This window comes from Lycorma delicatula, chromosome 2, assembly GCF_047948215.1.
Source record: "Lycorma delicatula isolate Av1 chromosome 2, ASM4794821v1, whole genome shotgun sequence".
NCBI lineage: Eukaryota > Metazoa > Arthropoda > Insecta > Hemiptera > Fulgoridae > Lycorma > Lycorma delicatula.
The window spans coordinates 152,303,726-152,321,650 of NC_134456.1; the positions used below are offsets into that span (position 1 = coordinate 152,303,726).

Here is a 17,925-nt window from a genome sequence, read left to right on the forward strand (position 1 = left end):
TCGTATGTTCAGTCAGTTTTTACATTATTAAAATTAAATTAAAATATTAAAAAAAAGCTAGGTTTGCATAACTCCCCTGGCAAAGCTGGGAAATTTCAACTTTAAATAACATATCACAATTAGTTACACATTTAGTCCAGTATATAAATTATTTCACCCCTTTATTTTTCATACTAAAAAAAAAAATTACTTTGATTACATTTTTGACACCGTAGAGAATTTCAAAATTATTAATTACAAACTATTATCAAAATATTTAATTATTCCTAAAAACAGACAACATTCTTCAACGATTCACTTAAATATTTGATCTATTTTAGCTAATAAATAAGAAAATTTTTACGTAAAGTTTTTTTGCCTACACCCATTTAGTTTAGGGTCTGATAGAACACAACATGAACCAAAAGTGTACGAGTCATCTAGGAGATATTTAATTGAATAAAGGATTATTCTGTTCTTTAAATGAAATTTTGAAATACAGGCCCTATGGTGATTATATCTGCCTGCTCTTCAGCCAATATTAAACAGTATCAATTCTGAAGTATTGCAATCAATTTCTGGAGTATTCTGAAGTTATTGCATAAAATTTCATAAAAATTGGTTAATCCAATCTGAAGGTAACTGTAAAAAAGCTTATCATCTCTCATCCTGAATTAAATTGCCTGAATATATAACCAAAGTGACATATTAATGGTAATAGTTATCTAATTAGTTCAAGAATGTTATTTGAGTTCAGAAATAACAAAAAGAAGAAAGGGGTTTTGCCCCGTACCTCTTTATAGGCATTTGACTAATACCAAATACCATCAAAAAATGTCTTACCTACATAAGGGGCATTAAATTATGAGAAATAATCTACCTATTCCTAAGTAGAAGTTTGGAATATGGGATCCATAAGGTCCATGTCTCTCCCGCTCGACTGATTGTCACAAAAATTAAGTGATATCAATGCCCCATATACAGAAATTATTGTGCAAAATTTCATCTGAACTTAAAAATTCAGGTATAGGAATTAAATATTTATGTCGTCAGTACTATATGTTTATAATACTGAGTGTTATTAAACCATTGTTCAATTAGACTAGGGAGGTCATGATCTTTTCAATAAAAGTCAAAGTGGTTAAGGTTGCTTCTCTCTGCCGATTATTCTAGGGTTACACCTTGTGTATTGTCATTACATCCTGAAATTTGGTGGTGTGAGTTAACATCTCCTGTAAACATAGAAGGATGTTTAAAAAGAGGGATTATGCTATTAGGCCACTGTGCACTTGGAGATTTACAAATACTGACGACTGTCATTTCTTCAACCTTTACAGCTAGTACAAAAAGATCTAGTGAGGAAGATAAGAGGGTTATCGAAACATTATCAATACTCTTTCTATTATATATAGCAATTTCATATATTGGATGACTTATTGCTGCAGCGAGATTATACCTTGGCATATAGCCTCGTGATTGAATTTGGCAATTGTCAGCTGGTTGTGTTTACTGTAGTGTGATAACATCAAGTTTAAGTTTAATTGCTAACTTACTAATATATTCACTTTTATTGCGGCTGATGCCTTCTATGTTGATTTGGCATACTATTATTCTGGAGCCAAATATCAGAACGTACCTGAGGAGGACTGTTATAAAGTTTGGTTTACCTCGTTTTCATCAGGAGATCAAGATATAATTCTAATTCATCTATCTCTACCTAATCATGCTGATATAGATTTTCTCAAACAGCAGCACCTGAGACTAAAGTCCAGACATCCACCTGTAGCAGCCATCAATCAGATCGACTTCAACACAAAGGATCACTGGACATCACTATGGTAAGGTCAGAATATTGTTAACTCCAACCTTGTAACAGCTCCAACTCTGAGGGTACTAGGATTTACTCTTCCCAGAAGACAGTAGTACAATATCAACAGGATTTGCACAAATCATGGTATCTACAATAGGACCCTGACCCAATGAAGAGCTGCAGAAAGCCCACGATATAATCAATGTGCAACTGAAGAGCAAATGATCGCCCACCTGGCCCTGATTTATCCAAATGCATCTTTTAGAGGCTTGCTACAGGACATCCATGATCTTACCCCCAACACATTGGAATGGCTGACCCACTGTGACCTGTATTTGTGATAAAAAAGTGCAATAGACATAATATTGTTAATCTTATTGACATAAATTATTATAAAAATTGTGATGCTTGTAAGTTCATTTGAATATATAAAGTGAAACTGGTTAATAAGAAAAAACCCAGATGCAGTAGTAAGCCATGTCTGGATTCTGGTAAATTCCATTCTACCACTTTATGAGGTTTTTACAGGTAGTACATTAAAAAACCCCCAGTTAAGCACCTAGCCAACACAAAGATATGGAATTTCTAAAAAATTTCATTCTAAAATTTGTTGAAGCTGAAATTCCTAATTAGGATTGTGAATGAAGAAAAAAAAGAAAACTTTTTTTGCAAATTGAGTCAAGCACATCCAGTACTGGAAAACCTCACTAACATAAAAATCATATTTCTGTCTCCAAACCCTACAACTGATGGATGAAGACATTCACTCTATTAAAGTTCACTTCAGACATTTAATGGTATTACAATTACTTGACTGTTCAGAAGAAAAAAAAGAATTGTAATCCAAATGTTTTGGATGCCATCAGATCGAACAGAGGATGTGATAATGTATCTTCAATTCAAACCAGTTTCAAAAAATCTGGTCTTGCTGCAGCTGCAACAAAAAAAGATTGAGCTAGAAGATGAACTACCACTCCCCAAGTGAATTCGAACCATTGATTCCAAAAACGTATTTAACAGATATATGGATATTTATGTGAATGCTGATGATTATCCGTGTTAATAATCAAAAGTACAGCAGATGAAGAAACAATGAAGTGAAAAACAGCAAAATTGAAAGTGAAAGAAAGAAATAAAACACGATGACAGAAATCCAGTCATTTCTGTTCATGCAGCTCAAGACAGTTTAGGTTTAAAAAATTTTTTGAAATGATGTTAGTAATGAGTTTATAAAACAATTAAATAGTTTAAAAATTGTTTTTAGGATTTCAGGTATAAAAATAAAAAGCAAACTAAAGATAAATTTAAGTTAGGTTAACATTTTTAATATTTTATTGATGTAAACCAATGTATTGCATGTACTGATCATGCTTTTTAAGTGTGTTTAAGTATAGTATTAAAGTATAAGTTATACATGTTACAATAATTTATTTTGAAAATAACCAATTTTTGGTAAGTTTAAAATTTTTTAACCATGTACAATAATAGTATGTATGTACTTACAATTTTATGCAATATGATTTCAATTTTTTTTTCAAGTTCAGGCAAATTTCTTAAACAATGTTGTATTCTTTAATGTTGGGATTAGTTATTTACTTTGTATTTAAAGATTTTTTCTGATTTGAGTAGGCTCATTAATTTTTAACGAGCAGATACTGCTAGTCCCTTGAATCCCTTTATAACCAACTTGTACTACAGTTTTATACTACATTGCGATTCATTTAAGAGTTTGATTATTAGGAAAAATGTGTAATGCAGTATTAGACTGTCCAGTGGGGCTGGAAAATAATTTTCCTGTACTTAATATACATCTATATTTAAACCACACTAATTTGGTGGTACAACATTTTTTTTTAATTTCCATTATATAAAGGCAAAATTTCAGAAAGAGGTTAAATATTTTTTTTAGTTCCAAGAATGAAAGAGTGCTGCTTTATTAAGGATTTTACAAAATGTAGGAATTTCAAATTTTTTCCTATACACAAACTGTTTAAAAATAACCCAACTTTTTTCTCTGGTGCATACTTTACAGCTTGGTTGTAATGGAACAATCTATTACCACTCATGTACGTCTATGATGATTAGTTTTTCACAATCATTTGAAGTAGGTGCCTTTAGTTATTTTTATAATTAAAAACTTACATGAACAAAGAATTGCAGTGAAATTTTTGTAAAGCTTCGAAAAAACTTTACCTAAACAAAAAAATGATTCAAGAGTTTTATGGGTAGAACTCTTTGAGGACACATGATGCTATGAATGGTTCAGTTGTTTTAAAAGTAGTTAAAAATCTATTAAAGATGATGCTCATCAAGGAAGGTCATTGATATCTACAGAAATGTGCACTATATTACCTGACTGAATGGTTTAGGGAAGTCAAATCAACTGTTTCACATTTCTAAGGTAAGAGAAGAGTGTGATTTTGGTGGGTTCATATCACAAAACATTAGGAATGCATTGTGTTGCTGCCAACAGAATTTGTATTAAGCCAACACAACAGAGTTATGTCAAGAGCGGAAAGACAACAGATACCAATCTGTCAGTAACTCTTGAACCGTGCAAATGGTGATGAAACTTTCTTATTGATGATAATAACCAGCAATGAGATATGGGTGCACAAGTTATTATGAGGAAATAAGTCTCAATCATCGCAGTGAGTTGGAAAATTGTCACTAATACAGAAAAATGGTCATTCAAACATAAAGATGGTGTTGACAGTCTTTTATGACATCAAAGGTGATGTTCAAAAAAAACTTTAAAAATCAGAATGACACAGGTTGTATATTGTTATGCTTTAAGATTTTAATACTAAACAAATATAAAGAAAAAGAAAATCTAATTCTTCTATGAAGATAAGGCAATTTTTCTGATAAATAGATCGCTTAAGAGACTTAAATGTTGGTCAAGGACAACCCCTGAAATTTTATTATGTTTAATTTCAACTTTTATTTCAGAATATTTTAACTTATGTTTCTTCAACTTATTAAATTTAAATTATGTTTAATGAATTTATCATAATTGTAACTGAATACCAATCTGTTAAGTCAGTAACAGTGATTTATGACTCGCCTCTCAAAGTTCTGAAAAACATTTATTAGTTTGTATATCTAGTAATTATTATTATTACTGTTACTTTAATATTAAAAATAGTAAATAAATAAATCAAAAGGAGTAAAATATTTAAAAAAATGTTTTAAATTCTTTGTGGAAAGTGGCACCTTAAGACTGTGTAATAGTTGTAGGGGACATGATATGGAGCAAAAGCCTCTTCTAAAAGTAATATAATCATTCTCAAGAGTAGAAAGTATCAAATTGCACAAATACTAGAAAAATTAAAGTGGTTTTCTCAAATAATCCACCAAACCAAATATATTTTTATATATAAGCATGCCAAACCCAGCAGAATTGAAGAAATATGCAGCCCTTCACTCACAGGGACAGGGATTAGATGTGTAATGAATAAGAAAAAGTAACTCTGATTTGTGTTTACATTCAAAACAGTCCCAAAAAAGATTGGGACATGTAGTGTAAAAACAAACTTATTAAACCCTTCTGTTAATTTTCTGAAAAAAATATGTTATACACATTGTTTCAAAACTTAGCAGAGAAAGGTAAAAAGAAAAAACTTAATTGAAAATTATTATTAGGCGACTGTATACTTCACCATGTGAAATCTTGCTTTAATAAATTAATCATTAATGAATTAGCTGGTGGATGCTTCGCTCACCTTGACCATCTCTCCAAAGGACTCTACCCCCTGTACCCCAAGAGAATCCCAGGGGCCTCTAAAAATTATGGGGCTGAGTGCAGGGCCACAGAGCTCACTTCACTTACCATTCCATCTAGCCAGAGGGCTCTGGACCCTGAACCCCTGCATGGTTCATTAACCTCATGGTTGTAAAAATAATACTGATAAATAACAAAGTATTCAGGCTTTATAGAAACTTATACTTTATAGACTTAAACTACTTTTAGAAACTTAAACTTTATAGAAAACTTTCAGACAGAAAGTATTCAGGCTTTATAGAAACCTGAAAAAGAAACTAAATTACAAAAGCTAAAGTAATATAACTATGGTAACTAAAGTACATAGACCTCTGACAAGGAAAATTCCACAACCTACTTCTGTTGCCATGGTGACAGAAATATAATTGAATTAAAAGGTTAATTTTTTTTCTTCTCCCCGAACTGGATTCTGCAGTTAAGTATTACACAGCCCAGGGGCATGTCCTTTATTCTAATGGGCCTTCACGTCTTGGCCTGCCAGTTGGATCTCACTTTGGGTCCGTCTCAAACCCCCAGAGTAGGATCTACCAGGCTCGGCTATACCATCCCTGGGTCCCCATTCTGGGAGCTGGGACTTGGTCTTTATGTCAGTCAATGCCTCTAACAGGGACACCCCAAGTGGGCATCCCCGCCAGGACTTGATCTTTTTCACTCATGGGTGCGTGAGTCCCTGTCCCTCATCGCTTCCGCCCACTCATACAAGCACGTGTGAATGGCAGCTCCGTGAGGGCTGTCCCTCATCGCCGAGCCCCCCCGATCCTTCTCCTGAAGAACCCTTGCCATGAACCCTGCAATGCTATCAAAACTTTCGGGGATCTGCAACATAGTGACGATGATGTTCTCCACACTGGGCAGTACAGTTATCACCAAACAAGTTCGACAGTAATCAACCCACTGCGGGCACCAGAACACCATGTGTTCTGGGGTATCCGGGTCGCCACTTAATGAATATAATTAATTCACAACTGAGGGAGTTAGGTCTCGATCTATAGCTTAAAACTTTTCCTGGGATAACACGAATATATCCTGCAAATTTGAATGGGATTGGTCAGTAAATTCTTATGTAATGCTGTTGCAAACAAACTTTCAAAATTATATATAAGAATCTCTTTTTGAATTAATATGTCGCCTCATTTATAACACTTTTTTGCAAATATAGGCAAATTTTTAACAAATTTCAGAAAAGACTGAGAGGGTATTCAATCTAATAGAAATGCACAACTTTTATCTATATACAATCCTTACTCTACACCAAATGAATTGGTTTCTATGATCCTCTCTTTATTCTGTCAAAGTTTTTTCAGAAATTTGAAAATATTACTCTTCATAATTTTGTCAAGTATTTATAAAATAATACACTTTACATAGGTGTATTATAAATAAATACAAATATATATATATGCACTAATGTCATTCTGACATTGATAGTATTTTGTATAAAAAAAAAAAATATCAAAGAAAATTAGTTTAAACTTTGGTGATAAAATAACAAATATTTCAAAGAGCTATATTTCACGTCCAGTATGAGTTTCTTATGTTTCTTACTTTATCGATTTATACTGAATTTTTGTGAATGCTTCTCTTTCATTTAGGCAGCATTTCTAGAGCCTCCACATATTTTAATTTAAAATATCACTAACAAATTATAATAAAATAAACTTAAAAACTATAAAATAACCTTTAACTAATTAAAAAAAAAAAAATTTTCAACTCTTCATAACATTTGGTTTTCTCACGCATGTGTCAAATAAAATGTTGATTTTTTTTTTATCATACATCTTCAAAAGTTGAAATTTTGAAAAGAATTAAAAGTACTCTTTATTTATTTTTTGAGAAATGTTTTTAAGTTTGTTTAATTTTTTTAAACATTGATTTTATACAATTATTCTTTCAACATTCGCTACACAAAATAACTTAACAGAAAAATTAAATAACTTCTTACTGCTAAAAAAAAAAATAATTTCAACTCATGAATAAAATACAAAACTGTAAATTAATAACAATAATTATTTATTTTTATGTAGTTTTCAGTCATTCATAAAAGGTATATCACAAAATATAAATCACAAAATAAAGGTATATATATAAATATAAATAAAAGGTAAATCTATATAACAGTTGACAGCTTTTTAATTCAAAACTTAACTATATGACCAAAAAGACAGTTTCAAAACAGTAACAATGCAATCAATCATTGTTTAAGGAATTTTTAAAATTTAAATTAGAAGAACTAAGTATTTTAGGTTAATTTAAAACACAGATTACAGTTTTTAATCATAGCTATTTCAGTATACTTAAATTTGTATTTATCATAAATATGTTTTTAAGTAACACTTAACACAAAGATCTTTTTTTAAGTTACACAAATAATTACACAGTAAATAAATTTTTTTTTTAAAAGTATATCACATTAGTTACCAACAAAATTAGAATGATACGAAAACAGTTTAACAATACCACAAAATTATAGAATACTTAAATATACTAACAAAATAAATAAATATAAATGTATATATATATATATATATATATATATATATATAAATACACACACACACACACACACACACACACACACAGTAAAATTAAGCACCGATATATGTATAGAAATATACACTTACTTTTAATCATAAAATTATTTTGAATTAAAAAAGAAATTATACAATCCTTCCACTTACAAATACCACTTGTATTCCACTTACAAATTTATACTTTAATAAACATTTCATGAAACTGAGACAACCATTAAAATATATTAAATGATTTTCTATTTGTTAAAACATCTATGTTCTTTTATATACATAATTACAAATGTACAGTATTATCAATATATATCACAAGAATAATAGAATATGACAAGATAAGGTAACACAGTTTGTTGATTAATTTTTTTTATATACAAATTATGAACCATTGTCATCATTTATAAAAGTAGAATATAGAAGAAATATAATGAAAAATTAAATATTAAATTAAGGGAGCATATTATAACAGGTGTTACAAAAAATTATTGTTTAATTTCTTTAAAATCGTTTTCAAATTACAAAGGATATATAAAGTGAGGTAACATTCAAAACAAGATTGGCATTGGTAAGGGAAACTTTAATCCAGAAGATAAGATGTGTAGTATCAATTATAGATATAAGAATTCAAAATTCTGAAAAAATATTTAATTGCAGTTTGATACTACTTATAATAGTGAACAGAACAAGAAAAGCAGATTCCTTTAAATGCAGTAGTTTAAGAGGATGTTCAACAATTAGATGAAAGAATGAAATGAAGAAGTCTTAAGATGAATAGCAGAAGGTAGAAATATTTAACAATATCAAAGAGATTAACTGTGTCAGTTAGCCATAAATTAAGATATCCAGGTTTAACTATTTTGGCAATAAAGGAAATATGTAGACAGTAAAATTTATAGAGGAAGATTGGAATTTTGAACAGATAATTATGAATGTGAGATGTAGTAATTATAATAAAGTTGATATTACACAGGATAACAACTACCCAATTAAATGATATAGATAATCCAAAAAATAACAACTAAAATGAAATTTTATTAAATGCTTCAAATAAAACTTGAAAATAAAATAAAGCTAATTTGGTACATACATTACAAAATTAGAAATCAGAAAAAACATAAATTTAAAATTCTCATTAAGAAGGATTTACTTATTATTTTTAATGTGAACAAAAATACAAGAGTTAAAAAGAAAGAAAGTGAATGTTAAGTCAAGAAATAAATTAAAGCCACCAAATGTGCTATAAAAACAAGTTATCTTTCTTTAATGATCTTTACCTATCTCTTTTTAAATTTAGATTTTATTTAACATTCAACTATATAGTTTTACTACTACTTTTTTCTCAAATAAATATTTTATACTCCTTTTTAGATATGACAAGTATAACTAAACTACAATATAATAACATTTTTAATTATGATCCATAAATTCAATACTAAATAAATACTCTGATCAATAAATTAGATATAACATTAAGAAAATGGCACAGAATCATGAAGCAAAGAGGATTAAAGTGAGGACCTACCAGACATGTGAAAATGTGGCAGAAGGCAGAGCATGATTGATTTGCTTTCTGTTTTAGAAGCAGTATTTAAGAAAAACAATATTAAAATATGCAGTTACCATTTACATTTAAATTATTCATATATGCTATTTCTCAAGGAGCTAAACATAATTGTGCACGATAGCAATTTTTCATCACAATCAATTTATGTAAGGTATACTTTAAAAATATACAATTTATCATAATTAAACAGAAAGAAATAATTCAAACTTTAATAACAAAAATTATCAGATTCTAAAATAATAGAACAGGAAATAATAACTACAACCAAATAAAACAACCATGTCTAAAAGAGAATAAAATTCATATTGATTATTATGAAAAATGTTTTTCACTATCGTACTGTATAACAGCAAAATCACCAGTAAGCATCCAATCAGATGCTTTAGCTGCAGTTTCTTCAGCCTGCCCTGGTCTTAGACCAACAACGACATCAGCTTTAAGTGTACGAAGTGAGACGAGTGGAGCCGGATGAAAACCTCTAAGTGCATTTTTAAAAGGACAAGTTGTTGGCCAACTTACATCGCCGACTAATTTTCTATAATTTAAATCTCCTTTGAATATTAATAATTTAGATGATTTTAAATCATCATATAGCTCTTTATCAACCTTTTCCATAAGATAATAGTTAAGCGGAAGAGTCCAAAATTGATCAGCAAGTATTTCAAATTTACCTACAAAAAAATACGCCAAAGATTATAATTAAGTATAAAAGTATAACAAGTCAAAGAGATTAAAATACATTTAGCAACATCTAACTTAATTATACTCAATCCTTGATTTACGAAGGGCGTTTCATAAATCATGCAAAGTAGCAACACTGCAGAGTTTACAATACAATTTCAATAACTGATACCAGTTACAGCTGAAAGCTAGAGGAATCGATTCAGTTGGTCATTACTCCGTTTTGCAGAGCATCTTTAATTTTTTTTTGTATTTACTCAACCTTGGGGCTGGACCTGTTTTAATGTGAACACAGCCCCAAGGGAGATTCAGGAGGAATTAACCGCTCCTGCACTTCTGCTGCCATCTACGATCAGATGATCTTAACCAACATCGTGGACACTGCATAGCATGATCATTCAATTTGCAGCATACTCCCAATGATGTTCTCTACGGTAAGCATGCCAAATTCTGTTTGGGAGGCTCTCTATGCTGCAGGAAACGATCACACACAAACACCATATGTTCTGCAGTAACCTCCTCCCCACAATGATCGCATTCCCCAAAGGGTCTCAGAAACGGGTTGGTTTAGTGGCGAACTCTCATCACAAATCAGCTGATTTCAATATCAAGAGTCCTAATGTTCAAATCCTAGTAAAGGCAGTTACTTTTATACAGATTTAAATACTAGATCATAGATACCAGTGTTTTTTAGTGGATGGATTTCAATTAACCACACATCTCAAGAATGGTCAACCTGAGACTGTACAAGACTACGCTTCATTTACATTTATACATATCATCTTCTGAAGTAATACCTTATGGTGGTTCTGGAAGTTAAACAGAAAAAAAGAGGGTCTGAGAGTCTGGGTGCATAGGTATGCCTTAAAACACCCGTAAAATACTTGTACCCCAATTCTCCGTGTTTTCATTAACTCTTGTTTTTGTCTGAATACACACTACTGTTTAATATTCCTTTTTTTGAATTTTCTATAACAGAGTAATAATCACCCATTCAATAATATAAATTATAATTATAATGTTAATTTTTATCATTATTTTTATGTCAGTGAAGATTTATGAATTTGATGAAAACAATTTTTCACAGTTTCATCAAAAAATTAATTCAATAAGAGATTCATAGTTATATACTAAACTAGTTTAAAACTTATATCTCTAATAAAGAAAAAATAAAACTATGTTGTAATTCAAAGAAAAGATCAAAATTACCGTTTCTAAATTGGCTATTATTTGAAATGATTACCTCAGAATTTGGCGTGCTTTTATTCAATATTAATGTTAATGACTTTTCCCATGCAGTTGTAAATTGTAATGTTAATTTAATTTTGTATGCAGATCATGTTATACTTATTGTTAAATGTAAATATATTGTCAAATTTTAAATTAGCCTCAAGTAAGTTAGTGGACTTACTTCAAATAACTTTGTGGTTGAGATTTTGATATGTTTGGGTAATCAAAAAAAATTTAATTACACCATAAAAATTATTAATCTTTTCTGTGTAAAATATATAAAATACTACTTGTGTATCATTTTCAGTTTTCTTTTGGTACGTAAGAAAATAGTAAAACAGATTTTTAGTAATTTTCTAAAAAATAAAAATTTAGACAACTATAAAAATATAACTGACAGCATTACTGCCATCGAGCAAAGATGGGAAAAGATGTGAAACTTCATAAATCAAAAAGGCTTGCAGTGAAATGGCAGTTTTCTTGTTCAAGTATAGTCTGGTTGCAATGTATTACATAGCTGTAATTTGTTATTATTAACTTGTTCATAAATTCATCACTACGTTATAGTATTGTGATCATTTAAAACTGTGTGCACTTGAATGAGAGAGCTGCCATTCTATGTACAAATGCAGTCAAATTCTGAAATGTGACTTGCAAAAACTATCAAAGGCATTTTAAAAATAATTACATTAGTGCTTGACAAAGTGATAAACAAAGATTAGATGAATAAAATATTATAATAAAAACTTTTTTATTGCTGTCGGTTATTTTTTTATAGCTGTCCAAACTTACTTTTCTTCAAATCTCCAGAAAAACTGTAATTTTTTCTATTCTCACACCAGTAAAAAGAAAATTGAAAACAATGACAAGATTGTTTTATAAATTTTAGGCAGAAAAGATTGAAGATTTTAATGATGCAATTAGATTTTTTCTAAAATCTGTTTTTACAACATAGTTATACATTATTAAAGCCACATAAAATTTCTGAGAATAAATAAACTAAAAAAATATATAAATAAAATCTGTTACAAGCTTGATTAATCAATTTTAAGATGGTATCTATAAAATATTGTTCAAACAGTTCTCATTGTCTCTTTAAAACTTGCATAATCATACAATAAAAGCCTGAGGAAATTCTCCCACTGTACATTTAGAAAGATATAGAAGAAATTCATTATACTTGCAGAACAAAAACAAACATAAACACAGTTATGTTTATTAAAAAGAATTTAACAAAAATCACTTTGATAATGAATAGAGTCTATTCTATTCAATTAACATAAAAAGTACATGTCGATATATAAAAAAATTATAAATACCTTGATTTACGTAATTTAACCATCTATTTCCAATGTTAGAAAAAGGTTCTTGGTGTTCAGCTAATGTATTTATCACATAATGAAAATCCTTTACCATTACATCAGAAACATACCATGGCATCATTTTGGCTCTGAATCTAACTTTGGCAATGTCACAATTTACAATAAGGTATTCAGCTAAACAAAGATCCGTTACTAATTCAAACCCTGCATTATCGAGAATTATATCTGGAAAAAATTAAAAAACCAAAACAAACATTTTATAAATATAAAAGGAAAGTAAATTGGAAGGATTAAAAGGAGAGTACATATGTTTTATATTAATAAATGTTACATACAATATATTATTAGTAATAAAAATATTAATGATTAGTTATGATTGCAGCAGAATAAGGTAATTTTTGAACCACCTACATATAGTCACCATCTCATATAGCCTACACAGGCACCTGACTACAACATAAAATGTAGAAGTGATATTAAATTTCGCATCACTGACTAATTTACTGTTTCCTGAAAAACCGCCTACAAGAAAAGAAAGAAAACTTGTTTTACTATTTTTTGTTCGTTTTTCATAATTAATGTAGGGAATGTGTACAATTAGTAGCTGGGTTTTTGTATTTACATGATTATTTTATTTAGCACTTTTTTATTGTTTCCATAACTTTACAATTCAATTTACTAGTTATCTACATATGATAAATTTTTTTTATAAACACGTTATTTAAATAGAAATTTGAGTGTTAATTAATGACAATGGACATATGTATAACGCATGTTTGTGCTAGTTGCGATGCATTCATACTTCCTTTTGCTGAGCACATTATTCACTTATATCTCGAGAACAATGAATCTTCTGAAAAAAATCACAAGAGGCAAACAGTCTTTATTTTATAGTTTTATGAAAAACCATGATTAAAATTTTAAAGAGTGAAATTTTGTAATTTTGTCCTTCAATGTAGATGTTGTTGCTCCCTCTTCGATAAGACAATTTAAGAGAGCCTATGTTACTTCCAGACTGAAAACCTGTTATTATCCAAAAGTTAGTTGTAATTGGTTGAATCTGTGAAGCTACAGAAAGAAACAAACAAACATACATTACAGTCTAACTGTAATATATGTTTGTTTGTTCCCTCTATGAACTCCTCCTATGGACATAGTTGGGTAAAAGTCGATCTATCAGGAAACATTTCATAAAATAATCATAGATGTTCTCATGGTATATGATATAACATCATCTTGATGAAACCAAAATTTATCATATTTTTTCTTTAAATGTCATAATTCAATCAACAATTAAATTTCTTTTTTAACCCTATCAGCTTACTGTTGAGCGGTTACTGCTTTACTGTTTACTTCACAGACATCGAAGACCCAATGACGTCAAGCAGTGTTAATCCATGCCAAACACCAAGTGAATTTTCAGTTCACAAGAAGAGGTTACTCAGATCAGTAAGTACAGTTATGTTTATAGTATATTGTATTAAATGAAAAAAAACATTCATATTAAATAATATACTCTGATCATATGATATAATTAAATCACTCAGCATTTTATGATTTTCATAGAACACTCTGAATAAAGTTTGTACAAAAGTAAAGGGCAATTTGACAAATCATTTGGGAAAATTTTCTGAAGAAAATGAATTGCCAAATGGCAATTATGAATATGATGGAGAATACATAGGCTGTGCTGTTCTATATTTTCTATCCGATATGTTCAATTATAGAGAATGTCATCTCACAGATTTTAAGGGCTCAGTAAAAATTATTGATTAACCTGTTAAGCATTTTTGAGGGTCATAACACTACTGATGAAAGTCTAAAAAAAGGTATACCTAATACACTTCTGGTTACTTGAAAAATGTTACTTTTCCTTACTAATATTAGACTGCAAAGGTAATAAACAATTAGTTAAATATTTTGAAAACCTTTTAAACTGCCCCAACCCTACAGAAACTTTTAGCTTCCAGAAAAATGATCAGAATTCTCATAAGTAGTAAAATGTATGGAGAAAAACAATATATTTGCATAAATGTTGAAATATGCAAGCGACAAACTATGCAAAAAAAAACCTGAAACGATATTTAAAGAGATTTGGAAGACAGAAAAAATTCCAGAATGGAAAAACACTTTAATACATTCTCTCCACAAAAAAAGGAAATAGACAAACATCAATAAATACAGATGAATTTCACTGCTGTCAGTCCCATACAAGATTTTGTGCATAACAAAGTAAGTCAACAACAGAAAAAAAAACTGGAGAATACAGAAGTGGATGTAGACCTGGAAGATGTTGCACTGAACAAATCTTTAATCTAAAACAAATCTTATATTACCAGAAAATTAAAAAGCCAACAATAGTTGATTAGATTAGTCATTAGTTGATTAGCTAACATTCTTGTAGATTTTAAGAAAGCCTATCCCTTCAGGAAATCACTGTTTAAAATCTTTGAAGAATTTAAAAAGACCCCAAAACAATAAACATAAAAGAAACATTAACAGACAAAATCAAAAGTAAAATTTTTTGAAAAACTTTCAGAATTATACAAAATTAGAACTGGACTCAGACAAGGAGATACATTTTCACAATACTCTTTAATTGTGCTCTAGAAAAAGTTGAAAGAGAATGAGAAAAAAAATTAATTAAACATCCTTGAAAACATAAAAATGGCCACAAACTTAAATTCATAAATAGAAACTACACTTTTGCAGATAGTATTGAAATTTTTTTTAAACATCTTCATCTAGTTAAGCGAAACTCAAAAACAAGACATATGTACAAGTAAAATTAGTATACAAATTTCCTATGAAAAAACAGAATGGTTTTCCAATGACAAAGTGAATTAAATTCAAACCATTAAAATTTCTATAAACAAAGAAACAAATAGAGTCCAAAGATTTAAATATTTGGGAGAAATCATTACACAAAATGTAATTTTAAAAAATACCAAGAGAAGTAGAATTGAAAAAGTGGAAATCGCTTATCATCTCACAAAGAAACTTTACAACAAAACATTACTGTCATATAACTCAAAATTAAGGCATCGTAAAACTAGCAGAATCACTATATGGTTCAGAATGTTCACAGTGCTATTAAGAACAAGAAACAACAAAAGTAGAGAAAAGAATTTTGAGAAAAATATACAGACCAAAATATGAAAATGGAACTTACAAATTAAAGAGTGAAAAAGATATTTACAGATACAGTAAAAATTAGGGATTTATCCAAAGAAGAAAATGAAGATTTTTAGACATTTATACAGAATGAACAAAAACAGATTAACAAAATAAATATTTGATATACGAGGTTTATCCCAAAAGTAAGTGTACTGATTTTCCTATGAACGAACAGGTAATGCAAAATGTCCGTGATGTAAAACAGTGCTTAGATAGTGACCTTGGCTGCATGTGCATACTTGTTTCAAATGGATGGTTAAGTCAGTTATGTGCTACTGCTCTTCGTGTATGATCGTGTTTTATAACCTCGTTACATTTGCGATAGAGGAAAATATTAAACATTATGCTATCAAATTTTGTTTTTTTTTTTTTAGGGCGAAAAACGATTGGTCGTTATCATCGCCCGGAAAATAAATAACTAAATAAAAGTAATTAAAACTTAAAACTACTATTACAGGAAACAAAATCCGGAATGGGTATAAAAGGCCCATTCTCGGATAACAAAAACACTAACATGTAACTTAAAACTACGTTAAAAACTAAATAAAACTTAAAACTAAAAAAAGAGATAAAACTTACAACTTATATCACAAAAATCTTACAACTAATATCACAGGCGAATTTAAAAAAAAAAAAATATGAATATATATATATATTAAAAAAAATCCGATAGGGAGTGTAAAAGACTCGCTACTCGGATAACAAAAACAATACAAAGGACTAGAGTAATTAAATTTTTTGTATTAACCCTATACTACGCAAAAACAGAAACAATCGGTTTAAAAACTCTTTATCATTACGCAAGATACCACGGATGTTTCTGAGTAGTTTAAATTTACGACGCAATGCCGCATAACATATGCAGTCCACGAGTATGTAGCGCACAGTCACGCGGCAGTTGCATCGTGCGCATAGAGGTGCTTGTCCTCTTGTAAACAGATACTCGTGTGTCCTATCCGCAATCGACAGAGAACTACTTCCTCACGCCGGGGTTTTCTGTATGAGGAGTCCCATGGCAACACAGAATCTTTAATCTGATGGAGTTTATTATCAATGGTAGCCGACCAGTCACCTTGCCACCTTGCTCTTAGTAATTGTTTTACATAGTTAATGAAATCAGAAGTAGCAACTCGGGTGGTGAAAGGAGGCTGGTTACATGCTTCTTTGGCAGCGGAATCTGCATGTTCATTACCTGGAATCCCTACGTGGCTAGGGACCCAGCAAAAACTTAATTCTGTGTTGCGATTATTCAACTCAGCAATTGCGTTGTAAATTTCAATGACGATAGGATGTTTGGAATAAAAGTTTTTTAAGGCTTGGAGAGTACTACACGAGTCACTGCAAATAAGAATTTTTCTATATTTAGGGTTAATGATGTTTAGAGCCTTATTTATAGCGTATAGTTCAGCGGTAAACACTCGTAATACCGGGTAGACCAAACATATAAGTTCTCTCATTGACAACAAATGCACACCCAACTGTATCGTTTTGTTTCGATCCATCAGTGTATACAACCACGTCTGGTTTCATCTTGGAGAGAACACACTGAAACATTTGCTGAAAGACAATAGATGGTGTTGATTGTTTATTGTATGTCGTAAGGTCAAAATTAAAATTTATAAGCTTTATTCTCCATGGAGGATATGAGCAAGGATACATAGGAAAGAATGACGGTGTGTCAACATTTATATGCTGCAGCAGACGCCACGTACGGATACCTACAGGTGCAGTACGACGTGGATGGTCCTCATACTTTCCTAGATTAGCATTTCTAAAGACTGAGTCAAGAGCCGGGTGATTTGGCTGTCCTCTGAGACGAGCAAAATAAGATAATAAAAGCTGGTCTCGTCTAT

General features: G+C 30.0%; 1 protein-coding gene across 4 annotated transcripts in view; it reads right to left on the bottom strand.

Annotated features, from left to right (window-relative positions):
• Positions 1-8,125: 8,125 nt before the first annotated feature.
• The window catches only part of LOC142319323 (damage-control phosphatase ARMT1-like), a 73,300-nt gene continuing 63,500 nt past the window's right edge, over positions 8,126-17,925 (bottom strand). For all 4 annotated transcript variants that reach the window (XM_075356485.1, XM_075356486.1, XM_075356487.1 and 1 more), the window contains exons 7-8: positions 12,893-13,120; positions 8,126-10,333 (exon numbers count right to left, since the gene is read on the bottom strand). In XM_075356485.1, the coding sequence (XP_075212600.1) occupies positions 9,975-10,333; positions 12,893-13,120 (587 nt within the window). In that variant the 3' untranslated portion in view covers positions 8,126-9,974. The remainder of the gene's footprint in view (positions 10,334-12,892; positions 13,121-17,925) is intronic.